This window comes from Ursus maritimus, unplaced genomic scaffold, assembly GCF_017311325.1.
Source record: "Ursus maritimus isolate PB19 unplaced genomic scaffold, ASM1731132v1 scaffold_38, whole genome shotgun sequence".
Lineage (NCBI taxonomy): Eukaryota > Metazoa > Chordata > Mammalia > Carnivora > Ursidae > Ursus > Ursus maritimus.
The window spans coordinates 454861-473764 of NW_024426452.1; the positions used below are offsets into that span (position 1 = coordinate 454861).

The following is an 18904-nucleotide window of genomic DNA, read 5'->3' on the forward strand; positions in this document are numbered from 1 at the left end:
TAAAGAGCATCCTCCTAAAGAATGAATGGGTCAAAGGAAATCAAAGAAGAATTAAATTCAAGGAAACAAATGAAAATGAAAACACAACTGTTCAAAACCTTTGGGATGTAGCAAAGGTCCTAAGAAGGAGGTATATACAAGCCTTTCTCAAGAAACAAGAAAGGTCTCAAATAAACAACTTAACCTTACATCTAAAGGAGCTGGAGAAAGAACAGCAAATAAAGCCTAACCCCAGCAGGAGAAGAGAATTAATAAAGATTAGAGCAGAAATCAATGAAATAGAAACCAAAACAACAGTAGAACAGATCAATGAAGCTAGGAGCTGGTTCTTTGAAAGAATTTTAAGATTGATAAACCCCTGGCCAGACTTACCAAAGAAAAGAGAAAGGACCCAAATAAAATTGTGAATGAAAGAGGAAAGATCACAACCAACACTGAAGAAGTATAAACAATTATATATTATGAGCAACTATATGCCAACAAATGAGACAATCTGGAAGAAATGGATGTATTCCTAGAGACATATAAACTACCAAAACTGAAACAAGAACAGAAAACCCAAACAGATCTATAACTAGCAAGGAAATTGAAGCAGTAATTAAAAATCTCCCAAAAAACAAGAGTCCAGGGCCAGATGGCTTCTCAGGGTACTTCTACCAAACATTTAAGGAAGAATTAATACCTATTCTTCTGAAGCTGTTTCAAAAAATATAAATGGAAGGAAAACTTCCAAACCCTAGAGGCCAGCATTACCTCGATCCCAAAACCAGACAAAGACCCCACCAAAAGATAGAATTACGGACCAATGTCCCTGATAAACATGGAGGCAGAAATTCTCACCAAGATAGTAGCCAATAGGATCCAACAGTACATTAAAAGGTTTATTCACCATGACCAAGTGGGATTTATTCCTGGGCTGAAAGGGTGGTTCAACCACCCTGCAAATCAATCAGTGTGATGGACTACGTTAATAAAAAGAAAGGCAAGAACCATATGATCTTCTCAAGTAATGCAGATAAAGCATTTGACAAAATACAGCATCCTTTCTTGATTAAAGCTCTCCGTAGTGTACGGATAGAGGGAACATACCTCAATATCATAAAAGCCATCTATGAAAAGCCCACAGCAAGTATCATTCTCAATGGGGAAAAACTGAGAGCTTTTCCCCTAAGGCCAGGAACATAACAGGGATGTCCACTCTCACCACTATTATTCAACACAGTACTAGAAGTCCTAGCCTCATCAATCAGACAACAAAAAGAAATAAAAGGCATTCAAATTAGCAAAGAGGAAGTCAAACTCTCTCTCTTCACATATGACATGATACTTTATGTGGAAAACCCAAAGACTCCACCCCAAAATTACTAGAATTCATACAGCTATTCAGCAAAGTAGCAGGATATAAAGTCAATGCACAGAAATCAGCTGCATTTCTATACACTAACAATGAAACAGAAGAAAGAGATTAAGGAATCGATCCCATTTACAATAGCACCAAAAACCATAAGGTATCTAGGAATAAACCTAACCAAAGAGGAAAAGAATATATACTCTAGAAACTACAGAACACTTATGAAAGAAATTGAGGAAGACATGGGATGGAAAAACATTCCATGTTCATGGATTGGAAGAATAAACATTGTGAAAATGTCTGTGCTGCCCAGAGCAATCTACACATTCAATTCAATCCCTATCAAAATACCATTGACATTTTCGCAGAGCTGGAAAAAACAATCCTAAAATTTGTATGGAAACAGAAAAGACCCTGAATCACTAGAGGAATGTCGAAAAAGAAAACCAAAGCTGGGGCATCACAATGCCTGACTTCAAGCTATATTACGAAGCTGTGATCATCAAGACAGCATAGTATTGGCACAAAAACAGACACATAGATCAGTGGAACAGATTAGAGAGCCCAGAAATGGACCCTCAACTCTATAGTCAAGTAATCTTTGACAAAGCAGGAAAGAATATCCAATGGAAAAAGGACAGTTTTCAATAAATGGTGCTGGGAAAATTGGACAGCTATATACAGAAGAATGAAACTGGACCATTCTCTTACACCATACACAAAGATAAACTCTAAATGGATGAAAGACCTCGATGTGAGACAGGAATCCATCAAAATGATAGAGGAGTACACAAGCAGCAGCAGCCTCTTCGACCTTGGCCACAGCAACTTCTTGCTAGACACGTCTCCAATAGAAAAGGAAACAAAAGCAAAAATGAACTATTGGGATATCATCAAGATAAGAAGCTCTGCACAGCAAAGGAAACAGTGAACAAAGTAAAAGGCAACCTATATTATGGGAGAAGATATTTGCAAATGACCTATCAGATAAAGGGCTAGTATCCAAGATATATGAAGAACTTATCAAACTCATTACCCAAAAGACAAATAATATAGTCAGAAATGGGCCAAAGACATGAACAGACATTTCTTCAAAGAAGAATACAAATGGCCGACAGACACATGAAGGAATGCCCCACATATCTTGGCATCAGGGAAATACACATCAAAACCACAATGAGATACCACCTCACGACCAGTCAGAATGACTAAAATTAACAAGACTGGGACCAACAAATGTTGGCGAGGATGTGGAGAAAGGGGAACCTTCTTACACTGTTGGTGGGAATGCAAGCTGGTGCAGCCACTCTGGAAAACAGTATGGAGGTTTCTCAAAAAGTTGAAAGTAGAGCTACCCTACGACCCAGCAATTGCACTACTAGATATTTATCCAAAGGATACAAGCATAGTGATCCAAAGGGGCACCTGCACCCCAATGTTATAGCAGCAACGTCCACTATACCCAAACTATGGAAAGAGCCCAGATGTCCATCAACCGATGAATGGATAAAGAAGATGTGTTTTATGTACACACGCACACACATACACACACTGGAATACTACTCAGCCATCAGAAAGGATGAATACTTACCATTTACATGGACGTGGATGTTAACTGGGGGGTATTATGCTAAGCAAAATTTTAAGTCAATAAGAGAAATACAATTATCATGTGATTTCACTGATATGTGGAATTTAAGAAACAAAAAAAGGATCATAGGGGAAGAGAGGAAAAAATAAAACAAGACGAAATCAGAGCGGGAGACAAATCGTAAGAGACTCTTAATCGTAGGGGCACCTGGGTGGCTCAGATGGTTAAGTGTCTGCCTTCGGCTTGGGTCATGATCCCAGGGTCCTGGGATCGAGCCCCACATCAGGCTCCCTGCTCAGTGGGGAGCCTGCTTCTCCCTGTCTTCCCCCCACCCCAGCTTGTGGTCTCTCTTGCTCTCTCTCTCTCTCTCCCTCCCTCTCAAAATAAATAAAATCTTTAAAAAAAAAAAAAAGGAAACAAACTGAGGGTTGCTGGAGGGGAGGTGGGTAGGGGGATGGGATATCTGGGTGATGGGTGTTAAGGAGGGCATGTGATGTAATGAGCTTTGGGTGTTATATGAGACTGATGAATCACTGACCTCTACCTCTGAAACTAATAATACATTATATGTTAATTAATTGAATTTAAATAAAAATAAATGAAAAATTGTGTACAGCTTAAAAATATGGGTATGTATGAGGGGAAAGGGTGTTACTTAGCTAGTATTTACTAAGCACTCATTCTGTGCAAGGCCCAGGTGAAGGCCTGCTGAACAAGCCAGACTAGATCTTACCTTACAGAGTGTCCAGTTCACACGGGAGAAACTCCACCCCCACCCACCCCACCCCTGCCCACCTGCTACCAAAGGGAGTTTCTGTGGCCCAGCAGGGCCCGGGTACAAGTCGCGAAATCTCCTGCCAAGGCTGTCAGAAGCCATCACTATAGCTTGGAGTTCTGTAGTTATTTCTTCTGGTCATGGAGGCAGTTTGCCTCCCGTCTGCTCTGTGCTCAGTTGTGACTCTGATCCTGTGTCATTCTGTCAACAGTCATCCTCATCTGATGATGCCATTCCACTCTGTTTCTGTTTCCAGGCACACTGTCCCTGCTGTCTGGTGGAAGGATGCCCAAGGAAAGGACCAGATGTGGTACGAGGATGCCTTGGCTTCCAGCCACCCTATCATCCTGTACCTGCACGGGAATGCAGGCACAAGGTGAGGAAGAGGAGACCGCACAGCGTGTTCTCCCTGCAGTGCTGGCCTGGTTGGGTCTACTGACCCACTGCAGTGAGGGAGTGTACAGGCAGTCGGGCCGTGCGGCATCCCAGGAATACAGGAAAAGGCAGAGAGTTTATGGGATTTGGGGGAAAGGGGTCAGGGTGAAACTCCCATGAAGCGGTGTTCCCACAAGCTCAGAGCAGAGCAGAGCTGTAGGCAAGGTGGGCCCAGGTGCAGTTTCCTTGGGAAACCACCCCCACCCGCCGTGTTAAGCAGATGTGGGAAGCTGTGTCCAGAAACCCCTTATCTGGGGCTCGCACCCGGGGGGAATGGAGGAGGCTGCGTCTCTGTCACAGTGACCCGGGTCCTCGGCCAGAGTGGGGTGTTTCCTTCTTCCTGACGTAATTTGAAGGGCAAAGGGAGGGCCAGTGATTTAGGGAATAAGATTTCTCAGTGAGTAAGGAGCAGTGGTTCCCCAGAGGGGTCATTGTGACACTTTGGGGCCGCAGTGCCCCTGGGGAATGCTGTCTCCTGTTCACCAGCCGTGTGTGTCATCCCAGTCTGAGGGTCGCAGGCAGACTGGCACCTTCTCACCGGCAGGTATGCCCTTTGGGGGGGAGGCACACTTCCTGGAAAGGGGCAGTGAGTTCTGAGAAGAAATCGGGGTGACATCAAAGGAGGGACAGCTGGAAGCAGAGGGAGGCCAGAGGGACCCCAGCTGGGTGCACACAGGTAAACTCATCCATGCAGGCCACCCCACCATGCTGTTGGGTTGGGATGGGTGTGAGTTCTGTCTCTCAGCTGTGTGCCAGCAGTGCCAGTGTGTCCTGCCGGGCTGTTGCCAAGGCACTGACTGTGGCAGGTGAAGCCGTTGCTCAGGTTTATCCCAGATGCTTTTCAAGAGTGGCTTTATGGGCACCTGGGCAGCTCAGTCTGTTAAGCATCTGCCTTCAGCTCAGGTCATGATCTCAGGGTCCTGGGATCGAGTCCTACCTCAGCAGGGAGTCTGCTTCTCCCTTTCCCTCTGCTCCTCCCCCTGCTCGTACACTTGTGCTCTCTCTCTCAAATAAATAAAGTCTTTTTTTTGGAAAAAAAAAAAAAAAAGAGTGGCTTTAATGGCATGTCCTTCAGATTCACCGGGAATTGGCTTTTTCTACCCACATGGTTGGCCTTGTTCAGAAGAATCTCTGGGAGAGCAGCATGGGTGAAGGAGGAGGTACATTTTCTGAACAGAGCATTGTCTGAAAACCCCGGGAGGGTCACTGTTGTTGCAGCTTCCTTAGGGCGCATGAGAGAGCCAGCAGGACTGGCAGGAGGCAGGGCTAAGCAGGGCCCGGGTAAGGGTCAGTGTGGCGCCTTGGCTGCTGTGGTGGACCGGGGGTATGTCATTTTATAGGCAGATCCAACAAGGAGACAATTCACAGGCCTTTCGCCGGGGGAGGAGAGAGTAGGGGTGGGGGCAAGCAGACCCTGGTGGTGTCGGGGCCGAGGACTGCACAGTGGACACTGCAGGAAGTCCAGAAAGGGTGGCCCACGAGGACGGTGTATGAGGCTGCGGAGCACAGCGCTTAGCTGCTGAATCATGCATGCACTTGGTAGTTTGCTTTCTTCTTTGTCTGGGACAAGCTACAGTGAGTTTCTCTTCTGCTTTTCAAAGAGCAAGTGTTTATAACCACTCTGGTAACATCTTCCTATAAATGAGAACATTTTGTAGTTTATTGGGAGTAAGGTTCAGTTTAGCAATGCTAGTCACATGGTAAAAAAGACAAAGTCTGGCTCAACTTCAGGTTTGAAGGAGCACTGTGACTTAGAAAGTGTTATTGTCTTCTCCCCGTCCCCAGAGACGGCATGCGTAGACCGGCCAGCGCCCCGTGGCCTGGCAGGATTGCAGCGGCCCTGGCTCCCCGCGAGCCAGTCTCTGGCTACTGCTGTGCGCTGTGTCACGTGCTAAACCCCTTTTCTTGTTGCTCGAGGTAGGGAATTTGAACAATCTAGGTAAGAGCCACTGTGAACTTTTCCAAAGATAACTAAAAACATTTTGCAGTATTTCCTTCTAGTCCTGAAACTCATTCCCTTGTATTTCTGTGGCTGCATTGCATTGGTTTTCCTCCGTCTCATTCCTGTCTCAAGGACCCTCCCTGCCCTCCCCACCCCACAGAGAAATGGCCAGGGTGCTCACTATAAGAAAGGAACACTGCTGAGAAGTCTGGAGAGGGTGAGCTCACCCGCTGACATGCTTTCCTTCCTGAGGTGGCCCCATGTCCACTTTGGTGTTTGTCCACAGTAATAGCTGACCAACAGCTGGACAAAGTGAGAAGGGATAGACAGTCCTCAGACAAAGAAGTATAGACACACGGAGCGGTTTCAATGCATGCAAGCCTGTTATCACCTGTAATAAGAAATGCCTGCTACACACTGCTCTGTGGGTGTGGATCTGGGAGATGGGCCACGGCCCGTCTGAAGACGCCTGGGCAGTACTTGTCAGGCTTATGATCACACACACCTTCCACCCGCGGTTCCATGCGTAGGAACGTATCCCACATGTGGAGCACACGTATGCAAAAGGACATCAGCATGGGCTGGCCATGGCAGCAAAACTTAGGTTCACAACAGGTTGACTGCAAGATAAGGAAGGTGAACCACCACTAAAAAGAGTTCTGGAAGTTGGCTGGGAATTACTAAGTGAAAAGTGAGAGGCCGTAGAGTGTATGTCGAGTAAAGAAGTGCCTTCACTTCTGCCTACATGCTGGTCACCGAGGAGCTGCAGGGGGGGCTGGATGCTGGGCAGGTGTGGGGGGCTGGCTGTGTACCCTCTGTGTCTTCTGGATTTTGTATTGTGCCCATGTATTATCTAGTCAAAAATAGAAGTAAGGCAATAATTAAGAGATACCCCAAAGTGCTTAGACTCACCCTTGCTTGTTGCGGTACTGCCAGAAACAAGCCCGGAGCCACTATGATGCCCTGCAAGGAGGTCACCTGTCCCCTACTGACCCTCCCTGTATGGATTTGGGGACCAAGTCACCAAGGACCCAGACACTCCAGTACTGACTCTGGGGCCTGCGTTTTTGAGAAGATGTGCTAACACCCACTCTTGTTTCCTTTTCCCTGACGCTCTAGAGGAGGCGACCACCGGGTGGAACTTTACAAGGTAGGTGAAGACGGCACAGTGTGTAGGACATGCGGAGTGGCGTCCACGGCTGTGTGATGGGGCGGAGCGGTGTACACAGTGAGAGTGACGTACGCGGTGTGTGTCACAGGGAGAGCGGTGTGCGCAGTGTAGGACGTGCAGAGTGGCGTCCACGGCTGTCTGATGGGGCGGAGCGGTGTACACAGTGAGAGTGACGTACGCGGTGTGTGTCACAGGGAGAGCGGTGTGCACAGTGTACGACGTGCAGAGTGGCGTCCACGGCTGTCTGATGGGGCGGAGCGGTGTACACAGTGAGAGTGACGTACGCGGTGTGTGTCACAGGGAGAGCGGTGTGCGCAGTGTAGGACGTGCGGAGTGGCGTCCACGGCTGTCTGATGGGGCGGAGCGGTGTACACAGTGAGAGTGACGTACGCGGTGTGTGTCACAGGGAGAGCGGTGTGCACAGTGTACGACGTGCGGAGTGGCGTCCACGGCTGTCTGATGGGGCAGAGCGGTGTACACAGTGAGAGTGACGTACGCGGTGTGTGTCACAGGGAGAGCGGTGTGCGCAGTGTAGGACGTGCGGAGTGGCGTCCACAGGTGTACAATGGGCAGATTGGTATATGCAGGGTCTGGGAAAGGCAGAGCCACATACGTAGTGTGCATGACAGGAGAGTGGTCTCCACAAGGTGTAGGAAGGAAAGCGCATTGCCCAAGTGGTGTTTCCCGCCTGCTCCTCCCAGGAGGCTCGTACAGAGGGAGTCCCTGCAGTGCTTGTGAGAGATGGATCAGCTTGGCCTTTCCAACACTGCCTTCACGGAAGCCTCTGCCATGGAATGCGTCCCTATACCGCTGCCTCCAGTGAGAGCCAGCAAAAGCAGAATGAATGGACTTTGTTGATCATATGCCAGATATTGGCAATTATATAAAGGCATTTGCAATTGTTGTTAAATGCTGTGTTTCTCCTCTAAAACTAATGGAGAGCACCCAGGGCCAAGGAGCCACACTCCTGCCAAGTTGCAGGGTCAGGAGCTCTGCCACACTGAAGTCTCACCTTAGAACCAGATCCAGGCTGACTTGGTAGAGGGATCGGCGGGTTTCCCAGCCAGGCGCTCAGACCCCCACTTCTGCCTGGTTGTCCTCTTTGGAAGCTTGAGCCTTAGAGCCGGACGTGTGCGGTTGCCTCCAGGGACATCTCCCTGGTCCTTCCCTCACAGGGATGGACACCCGCGGTGGCTAACCTGGTAGAGAGGGACAGAAGCAAATTCGAGGGAACACCTGCATCTGTGGGCACTGCTCTGTCCCTCATACACCGAGGCCAGGCGCGGCTGTGGGCTGTGGGAGGGTTTGTTCCTTGATTGAGTTGGATCCGGTCAGGGAGGGGGTGTGCTTGCAGAGGTTTCTTTCTTTTTTTTTTTTTTTTTAAAGATTTTATTTATTTATTCGACAGAGATAGAGACAGCCAGCGAGAGAGGGAACACAGGGGGAGTGGGAGAGGAAGAAGCAGGCTCCTAGCGGAGGAGCCTGATGTGGGGCTCGATCCCATAACGCCAGGATCACGCCCTGAGCCGAAGACAGACACTTAACCGCTGTGCCACCCAGGCGCCCCAGAGGTTTCTGTTCTTAGAAGGCTTCGCACCTGGAGCAAGTGTGGCCCTGCCGGGGGCAGACTCTGCAGGAGGCTTAGGGCTGGAGGGTAGCGGCTGCCACAGGCTGTCCTGGGGCAGGGGAAGGAGAAGGGAGCACACCTCCCTCAGGTGAATTTGGGGGATGTTGGTGGCTGGCCGCTTCCATGTGGCTCGGAGCACACCCCAGGAGGGCTCAGGTGCTGGCCGTGAGTGATCATCTGGTCCAGGAGATCATGTCATCTAGAGGGATTTTGTGTTTAATAATAGAAACATTCAACAAAAGCTTGGAGTCGTCTGAGAAATGCTAGGTTGCAGTAAGGATCCCAGATGCGGTGTCTGACAGTAGTGCCCCTCCTCCTGGGTCTCTGGTTTCAGGGTGTCTGCCCTGGCGGGGGGCTACCTGTGAGCCCATGTGAATGTGGAGGTACCCCCGTGGTCTGAGCACCGGGAGAGCCGTTCTTTCCACGTCCCTAAGACAGAGGGCGTCTGCGTCTCCTGTAGCAGCCGTTGACATGTGGGTTTTATCATGGGGAATGGGCAGTGTGGTAACAGTCTTTATTAAGCTCCCACCGTGTGCAGGCAGAAAGACAGAAATCAGGCTGGGTTTAGTAAGAGGTGTGTGCATTTGTTGCCCAGGTATTTACTTTTCACTTTACAGGTGCTGAGTTCCCTTGGTTACCACGTGGTCACCTTTGACTACAGAGGTGAGTTCTTTTGCAAGTGTGAGTCTGGACCCTCCCACTGCTCCCGGCAAGGTCTGCGGTGCAGGTGTGAGGTGGTGCGAGCAGCTTGCGGTGCCCTGACCCGCAGTGATGACGAGTGTGGTAGTAAGGTGGTGAGGGGGCAGAGTCCTCCCGTGTGTGTCCTGTGTGCAGACGAGGGGCATCCCTGAGCAACATTTTAAATGTAGAAAATAACGTCTTTTCTTTATTGGACTCAGACTCCCCCAAAGCTGGTCATCAGACACATTTTGTGGGCAGAAGAGCTTGTCTCGTTAAAGTTCTGAAAGCAGGAAAAAGAACTTCTTGCCCCTCAGTATTTTTTCTTTCTTGAATGAACCAGAGGGCTTTGCTGCTGAAGAGATGGAGAACCGGCAGTTACTGTAGGCTGAGAACGGTGCACCTTAGTGAGCCAGGAAGAGCTGCCCTGTGAGGAGCGTGGCCTCCTGTAGTCTCAGCGGCAGAGGGCTGCTTGGCCTGCTTAGCCTGACCTGCTGGGGGAGGGTAGCGGTGTCCATACCCTCAGACTGAGGTGCGGGCGTCTTGTTAGTTTCTTCTTGCTGCTGTAACGATTTGCCACAAACGTGATGTCTTACAGCAGCTCAGATTTATTATCTTGCAGTTCGTGAGGTCACAAGTCCAAAACCTTTAGCCACTGGGTGAAAGTCCAGGTGTTGGCAGGGCCAGCCCCTGCAGGAGGTGCTGCGCGAGAATCCATTTCCTCGCCTTTTCCAGCTGCTCGAAGCTGCACGGCCTCTGGAGTCTGGTCTCTGACCCTGACTTTTGTCTTTCTCTCTTACTTGGCCTGTAGACCGTTGTGATTACTTCGTCCCCACACTGGTAAGCCCGTCCCCGCCCAGGTCGCAGTCCACGGATCAGCGGCCCCATTTCCTTCTGCAGCCTCAGTCCCAATTTAACATATTCACGGGCTCCAGGGACGAGCACACGGACCTCTGGGGAGTGGTGGCTCCGCCTACCGCAGGGATGGTTTTTTCACCTAAGAGTGTTCGCAAGTTCTGGGCTGGGAAAAACTACAGATAAGGATCTGGAAAGCAGTTCACCTGCTTATCCTTTTCTCCGTGCTGGAAAGGGTTTTCTGTGCCTGCAGTGTGCCAGAGACCTCAGGGAGATAGAAAGAGTGGCCGCCGCCTTCTTCACCTGCTTGTGCTTCTGCCGGGAAGTGAAATTCCTCATAGCACTTCCTCTTTCCAGTTCTCATCTAGTCTCTGCATTGCTCAGCCCCATTTCTCCCAGTCTCTGTCTTTCTGTGTCCCTTCCTCCTGTCCACACCCTGAACCTCTCAGGGTGACCTTGTCTCTCACGTAGTCCCTTCCCTAGTCTGGCATCTGGGGTGCCCAGGGGAGGTGGCTTACTGTGCCCACGAACTTGGGTTTTGCTTATGTGGCAGAACTGGCTCTTTTCGAGCCTTGTGGTGCTTTCAGATCATTTGATGATGACTCACTGCTGAGTTGCTGGAAACAACAGTGGCCCTTGCCCTTTCCAGGAGCCTGGGGGGAGGGCCCTGGGGGAAGATGCAGTCTGGGGGCAGAGATGGTGAGCTTTCCTCTGCTATTCTAAGAGCCGCTTCCCTTTCTGGGTCAGAGTTGCCTCGAGCCTGGAATCCTGCCCCTGCCCCCAGCCTGACTCCCCACATCTGTCTTTAGCTGGGCTACCGCTGGCCATGGAATCCAAACTGGGCTCAAGGGCCCCCTGGGGATGCTCCTGTCCTGCAGGGGCTCCTGGGCAGGCTGGGGTCTCACTGGCCCTTCACCTTGGGCCAGCTACCAGCAAGCCCTAAGGTTTGGGGAGGTTGCTGTCCCATCTGCCCGCAGGAGCCTGTGGGTCTGCCTGCCCTGTCTGCACAGTTGTTCATCGAGACTTAGATAAGGGTGTGTAGATGGCTGTTTGGGTTCAAGGGTTGTAACTGGCTGAGGAAGTGGGAGAAGCAGCAGGCTTGTCCAGACACCCCTTGCATGGGGTTGTGAATGATGGTGGCAGAGACTTTTGTTGGCCCAGACAAGCCTGGGCTGCCTGTTGAGAAAGAAGGGGGATGAGCCTGCCCCTCAAGACGTTCTATGGGCTGGGTTTGACTTCTTCCTCTTGCTGCTTCTCCCCCGCCAGGTTGGGGTGACTCGGTAGGAACACCATCGGAGCGAGGCATGACATATGACGCGCTCCATGTTTTTGACTGGATCAAAGCAAGAAGTGGAGACAACCCCCTGTATATCTGGGGTCATTCGCTAGGCACTGGGTGAGTTCACAGCATGGTGGAGTCATGGGGGAGCAGGTCCCATGGGGTGACTTTTCACCAGGTCTCTCCAAGAGTGCCCTGGTGGCTTCTGGTTCCCATGACACCATGAGTCCCGACAAACCTCGTCCCTCATTCCCATGCTGGGGGCAGGGATGAAGTGCCACAAAAGACCACGAAGAGCTTGAACCACTTTAACCGTTCCACGCAAGAAGTGACTTGAGACACACACAGGCAGCTGTGGGGCAGCCGTCTCCCTGTGCAGGGAGGATGGGCACACTTGCGTCTCAGTCCAGGGGTGTGCCTCAGGGAGCTGTCTTCAGAGCAGAGTGAGACCAGGCACTCGGACTTTGCATCTCCTGGCTTTGGAATGCAGGTGCTGACTGGCCAACCTGAGGCCCGGGGTTTTGATCACTGCAAACTAGGGATGTTTGTAAACAGCTTGGCCACTCAGCCTGTACGACTTCCCAGAGCACTTAGTGGCGGCAGCAGTGCGTGGTTCCCTTCCTACATCTGCCAAGATGGGGGAAGCAGTTTAATATTCCATTTGGGACTGCCTGAATCACTTCTGCTGATGGAAGGTCCAAAGTGTTTCTAAAAGGAGCACTGCTGTCAGCGCCCGGAGTCCCGAGGCCTTCAGCAGCCATCCCTTTTCCAGCGGCCTTTCCTTTGGGTGCAGTGGCTGTGGCCCCTTCCTCCCCTTGCTGCTCACCTGGGACGGTGTGCTACAATTGGGGCGGGGCCTGCGGGCTGGGAAGTGCCGGGAGAGTGGCCGTGTGCCCGCAGAGAGGAGCCCAGGCAGAGCGGGGGGCAGCCCATCCCACTGCAGCTGTCTGCCTGGGACCTGCCCAGTGTGGTCCTGGGACGGCAAAAGGTCTGAGGGCTGTGGTTGGCCTCCTAGCCAGAGGGGGTGGCTGATGGTAGGGGCAGCAGGACGCAGTCGCAGTCCTGGGGCATCTTTGTCCACGCCCTCCCCCAGCCCCGAACCCCACCAGTCGCTTCACAGATCCCACAGCTTCTCTGGCCACTTTCAAGACTAGAACAGTCTTACCACAAACAACTTTCGTCATCATTCACCTGAACTGTTTCTTTCTGCCTTCTCAGAGTGGCGACAAATCTGGTGCGGCGCCTCTGTGAGCGAGGTAGGGCTTGTGTGGAGGTGTGAGTCCTGGTCGGGGGGGGGGTGGGGCACGGGCTCCTCTTGGTCCCAGGGCTCGGGCGGGGCCGGCGGCATGTCTACGCACACTCGCTGTGCCCCAGGCTCCGCTTGGGTTCTTGGGAGGCGGAGGCTGATGGACAAGCAGCGCAGCCACAGTGCTGGGTGTTGTCTCGGACCCCAGTGTGCTGGACATGGAGGCCGGGGTCTGGGTGAGCCCTCAGCTGCCCCAAGCCTGCATTCCCCATGGACTCCTGAGCAGCTGGCCGAGCCTCGTCAGGGCTGGGCTCTTGACACACGGCTTCAGTGGATGGGGTTCTTGGGAGCAGCTCACAGCCACCTGAGAGTCCCCTGTGCAGCCCCTGAGTGGGCACTTCTACGTACCAAGTGCACGGGAGGGCCTGTGGGGCAAGGCTGGCTGGAGGTGGGGTGCCTGGGGTCCACGGTCCAGTTTTGGGACCAGCCTCTCCCACAGGTGTCCATGGGGGCTTCTTGCCCACCTTACAGCCCCCTGTTTGTTTTATTTATCTAGAGACACCTCCAGATGCTCTTATATTGGAATCTCCATTCACTAATATACGTGAAGAAGCTAAGAGCCATCCATTCTCAGTGGCAAGTACAGATCTTTTTAAAAATTGACTTATTTTTATCATTAAAATAATTACTGTCAAGGTAACTCTTAAGAAAATAAGTGCAAAATAAAAATGAATCCTTGTTTAGCGTGGGGCACTGGCCTGACCACAGAGCTGCCTGGGAATTTTAAAACTCTGCAACCAGGCAGAAGGACGGGTTCACAGCTGGGTTGTCCAAGGACAGCAGGACCCCCCCGGAGGCCTTGCCTCTGAGGCATGGTTTGCCTACCTGGCATTGTTGCCCCGTGGGGCTCAGCCCCGGCCGGCGGCTACTGTCCTGGCTGCTCCCGCAGACAGGCAGCCGGTGGGCTCCCCTGCTCCCTGTCCGCATGGATGGTGCGCCGCAGCCAGGCTCTCCCAGTCGTGTCTCCACGTGACACCCCGGGTGAACCCTGGCGGGGATCCCAGGGTGACTCAGGCCCTCCTTACCTGCCAGGATTGAGGCCTTGGACCCTCCTTTTACAAGCCTGGCCCAGAGGGGGCCTGTGTCCTCTTCTGTCCCACTGCTTCTTGGCTGGCCATATGTTCTGGGGGGCTGGGTCGGCCCCTCACCTGACCTCAGGGTGCTCTGTTGCAGACCGGAGGAATCCTCGATAGTCTTCTTTGATGTTGCTTTACTCCCAAGTCACATGGACCCCTGTTTTCCCAGGGGCAGAAGCCCTCACGTGTGTGAGACGTACTGTTTCCGAGCTGGTCCTGCCCTGCTGCTGTTCCGAGGCGTGGGAGCCCATTTTGTTTGTGGGCAGCCACGCGTGGCCAGTTCTTAAGCACCGAGTCTGGTCTGGGCGCAGTGGGGCACCCCAGCACAGCTCTGGTGGGGCCTCAGGTCAGTCTCGTCGGAAGCAGGGGAGACCCTTGGGCACTCAGCACCCTCTGTCTGAACCCTCGACCTCGGCCTTCTCCGTGGCTATTTTAATTGATGCTTCTGCACGTTGTTTCCATGTCGCCTTCAGATTTATCGATACTTCCCTGGGTTTGACTGGTTCTTCCTCGACCCCATTACAAGCAGTGGAATTAAATTTGCAAATGATGAAAAGTGAGTACTGTGGTACAATACCTCATTTTTCAATTTAAAAAATCACTGAGAACCCCCAGGACTAGTCACCTTAACCAAATAGGATGGATTCTGCATGCTGGGGTTCTTCTCTACCCATCAGACCTTCATAAAGGGCAGGTCAGGCCGAGAGCTGCAGCCGAGGTAAAAGGGGTTTGAAAAGGCCGTGGTAGCATTAAAGCAACAGGAGGACAACACGTCCGTGTGGTTGTTTTATTTGGAAACTAGTCTGTCAGAATCAGAACTTTTAACAGGTCCTAGAGCAATAAGGGGAACCATTACTCAAAAAAATGACACTGCCTCTGCCATTTGATTTCTGTTTGATTGTGGAAAGAGGTTACACAGTTTACTATTAAAAATATTTCTAGGGGGCGCCTGGGTGGCACAGTCGTTAAGCGTCTGCCTTCGGCCCAGGGCGTGATCCCAGAGTCCTGGGATCGAGCCCCACATCAGGCTCCTCCGCTGGGAGTCTGCTACTTCCTCTCCCACTCCCCCTGCTTGTGTTCCCTCTCTCGCTGGCTGTCTCTGTCAAATAAATAAATAAAATCTTAAAAAAAAAAAAATTTCTAGGGAGCCTGGGTGGCTCAGTTGGTTAAACATCTGCCTTCAGCTCAGGTCATGATCCCAGGGTCCTGGGATCGAGCCCCATGTCTCCCTGCTCAGTGGGGAGCCTGCTTCTCCCTCTCCCTCTGCTGTTCCCCCTGCTTATGCTGTCTCTCTCTTTCTCTGACAAATAAATAAATAAAATCTTAAAAAATATATATTTCTACTGGGGCACCTGGGTGGCTCAGTCCGTTGAGCAGCTCACTTGTGGTTTCAGTTCAGGTCATGATCTCAGGATCGTGGGATCGAGCCCATGTCGGGTTCCGTGGGGAGTCTGCTTGAAGATTCTCTCCCTCTGCCCCTCCCCCCACTGTCTCTCTCTCTCTCTCTCTCTCAAATAAATAAATCTTAAAAAAAAATAAATATTCAGTTAACATTTAAAAATCTACAGTCTGAAATAAATGTGGAAAATGGAATATTTTCCCCCTTGATTATTTGTTTTGGTTCTAAAAATAGAGCAAACTAACATTTGAACAGGCATAAGCAAAACAGCTGCTTGTTTATAAATATTGTTTTGGAACTTCAAGAATGATCTGAAAAAAACTGGATTCCAACAACAAGCACCACAGTGAGTGTTGGGCCCCCCGAAGCTGCCTTTTGGCCCGGTTGCCAGCTGGACGTTGAGGGGCTGGCAGTATTGCACCAATGGGAAGTCACGAGCCCCCACCTGGGCAGCTGTAAGGTAACAGCTTGTGAACCAGGCCTTTCTAGAGAGGGTCAGGGTTAGGACATACTACTTACAGTGGAAATCTTGGGAAGATGGGCAGTTCCGCTGTCAAAGTGTGACCCTCAGCGCAGAACCGCTCCTCTCTGGAGGCAGAATGCAGGGAGATGTGCACGTGTGTGCTGCGAGCAGGGCACCGATCGCCAGATGGGCTGGGCGTCCGTAGCCCAGGGCCTGCCCGGTGCCAGGCTTGCTCAGTGAGGGGCGGCCAGGAGACTCCGGGGCCTGTCCAGTCCCATAGCCCATCCATGGTTTGCTGGAGGGTTTGGATCGTGTGAACCTATTGAAAATGTTAATTTATTTGTAAACATTCACGGTGACCTTAAATGTCATTTTCAGTAAAGACAGATTAGAGGGTGTGGGCTTTCTTACCCACACATTTCTAGTGACCTTCATTTGCGGTAAGTTTCTCGGTCCACCTCAGTTACTGGGTTTGTAAATATCATTTTGTAACTTTTAAAGAATAGGTCTAGTGGCAAAAATAATCATTTTCAGTTTCCAGAAAATACACCGGGGCCAGATTTGGTGAATGAATCGAGCTCTAGACCTGACTGAATAGGTGGTGGTGGAAATATCTGAGAGATCAACTCGCAGTTCTCTAGTGAGAAGCCAGTCGAGTTCTGGCTGCTGAGCCAGTGCGGGGTGAAGCCCGCACTAAAGTCAGGTGCCTGCCCCAGGCGGGCCCAGAGGGCCGGTCCTCTGCCTGGGGTCTTGGTCTAGTCCCATGTCCTCCCGCAGTGTGAAGCACATCTCCTGCTCCCTGCTCATCCTGCATGCTGAGGACGACCCGGTCGTGCCCTTCCAGCTTGGCAGAAAGGTGAGTGGCGGGTGCCGGCTCCGGTGCGGGCGGGCGTGAGCAGTCTCCCGCGCAGGCCGGCCCGGGCATCCGCGGATGTGGACGGGGTGCTGCTGCCGCCAGGTGCCCCTTGTGAAGAAGAGAAGGGTGAGGGAGGTCAGCAGCAGGGTTGGGGTGGGGGCCAACCGTCAATGTTTATCCGCAAAGTTAGAGGGTGGCAAGAGGAAATGGAGAAGTAAGCAGATGGCTCCCGGCCTCTGCACAGGGGTCCTGGCCCGACAGAGACTTGGCTACTGGGTACACAGCCAGGAGGGCTCGCCCCTTGTTGGCTGGAGGAAAAGAACCCTCGAGGAGGAGGGTTCCCCTGGCCCCCAGGCGGGGGTCCCTGTCAGTAGACTGGACGCAGAACCTCTTGTCTGCTCTCTTGCTTTGGGACGGGACTGATGTCAGGAACACCATGCTGTGGTGGGGCCTCCGTGTTTGCTTTTGCTGAGTTTGCTTTGCCTTTGCTGCCGGGAGCAGCATCAGACTTGTAGGTGAGTGGTGTGGGGGATGGCACCATCTGGCGCGGCGACGGTGACGGGCAGGGTCAGCCTAGAGGGGGTGAGGCCCTGGGTGGGCCAGGTCCCCTCCCTCCAGTGAGCCCGGGCACACGGGGCCGCCGAGCAACCTCTGCTCAGCCCTGCAGAGCCCGGCTGTCTCTGGGGTGGGAGGGAGGGGCTGAGCGGGACAGATCGTGAGCCAGGCTGTTGGCGGGCCTTGACCCGGGCACACAGCAAAGTCTGAGCAGACAGCCCAGCCCCAGCCCGTGGGATGAGCCCTCAGGGCTGCTCCGGGCAGCCGGGCCACGCACCACTGCACGGCAGGCGGCTCTTCCCATGAGGCTGCCTCATCCACCTTGCTGCCCCCGAAGAAGGGCCATCTGGGAGAGGCCACGGACGGAGGGTGTCACGTCGGGCCAGGGAGCGCCCGCGCCCCAGCCCTGGCCGTGCAGGCTGCGGGGCAGCAGTGCTGTTGGCGGGCGTCTGGGCTGCTCTACGGAGGCGGCAGCCGCTGACCGGTCTCTGTAGCAGGGAGACCACCGAGCGGGGCTGCCACGTGTGGGTGCTGACCCGTCTCCCCCTCATCCCAGCTCTACAACATCGCCGCTCCATCTCGAAGCTTCCGAGACTTCAAAGTTCAGTTTATACCCTTTCACTCAGACCTCGGCTACAGGCACAAGTATATCTACAAGAGCCCCGAGCTGCCACGGATCCTGAGGTGAGGCGTTCTCCCCTCGCCGTGGGCTTGCCCTGGGTGGTGAGGGCTCAGGCCAGGCACGCGGCAGGCACAGACCCTGACGCTGTGGCGCCAGGAGTCACTTAGAGAGGGCTTGAGGGTTTATCGTCCCTCCCTCCTGAACTGCTCCTGTGATCAAGACAGGGCAGTGACTTCCCTGTGGTGTGGGTGTGCAGGCTGCATCGACACCCACCTCGGGAGCGTCCAGTGCGCGGACATGCACCCCAGCCGCTGCGGGTCAGGCCCCAGTCTCTTCCCACACGCCCGTCAGGTCCTGCCCCAGTGCATATGCACGTGCGAGACTCTGGGCCGGCGCTCCAAAGCCCGAATGTCCTCAGCTGTGCTCCTGGCCCTGCCGCGGTAGCCATAGTCTGGGGCCAGGACAGCAGCTGGGGCCGTGGCACCCATCCCGTGCCCGGGTGCAGAGCCCAAGCGTGAAGGGGGAGATGGAGGCAAAGGGCAGTTTGGACTGGATGAGGCCTGGCCCCACCTCAGCAGCCCGGGCTTCTGTGCGGGGCGAATCCCATCCCTCAGGCCGGCACGGCCCGGCCTCCTTGCCTCCCATCCCAGGCACAGGCAGTCCCCTATTTGCTGGCCATGTGGCCTAATGCAGGCTGCCGAGGTGGGGGCCGTGCGACTTTACCTTCCTGGGGTTGCTGAGCCTGGAGGTATTGGAATTGGCCCTCAGTGAGTTTTATGCCGTCACACCTCAGCTCTCCTGTGGCTGCCTCATTTCTTTCGTGGTTTGCCCTTTCCTGCATCAGGGACCTGGGTTGCTGAGCGGGGACTGCGAGCTCATCGCTCTAGGGTTGTGATTTTTCCAGCATAAAAGGAATAGGTCAT

At 52.8% G+C, this 18904-nt stretch overlaps 1 protein-coding gene across 1 annotated transcript in view; it reads left to right on the forward strand.

Moving 5' to 3' along the window:
• ABHD12 (abhydrolase domain containing 12, lysophospholipase) overlaps nt 1-18904 on the forward strand; it is an 86987-nt gene that overhangs the window by 65055 nt on the left and 3028 nt on the right. The window contains exons 4-12 of the mRNA XM_040620948.1: nt 3974-4093; nt 7214-7244; nt 9510-9555; nt 11692-11821; nt 12923-12960; nt 13507-13586; nt 14560-14642; nt 16726-16804; nt 17916-18043. Of these exons, the coding sequence (XP_040476882.1) occupies nt 3974-4093; nt 7214-7244; nt 9510-9555; nt 11692-11821; nt 12923-12960; nt 13507-13586; nt 14560-14642; nt 16726-16804; nt 17916-18043 (735 nt within the window). The remainder of the gene's footprint in view (nt 1-3973; nt 4094-7213; nt 7245-9509; nt 9556-11691; nt 11822-12922; nt 12961-13506; nt 13587-14559; nt 14643-16725; nt 16805-17915; nt 18044-18904) is intronic.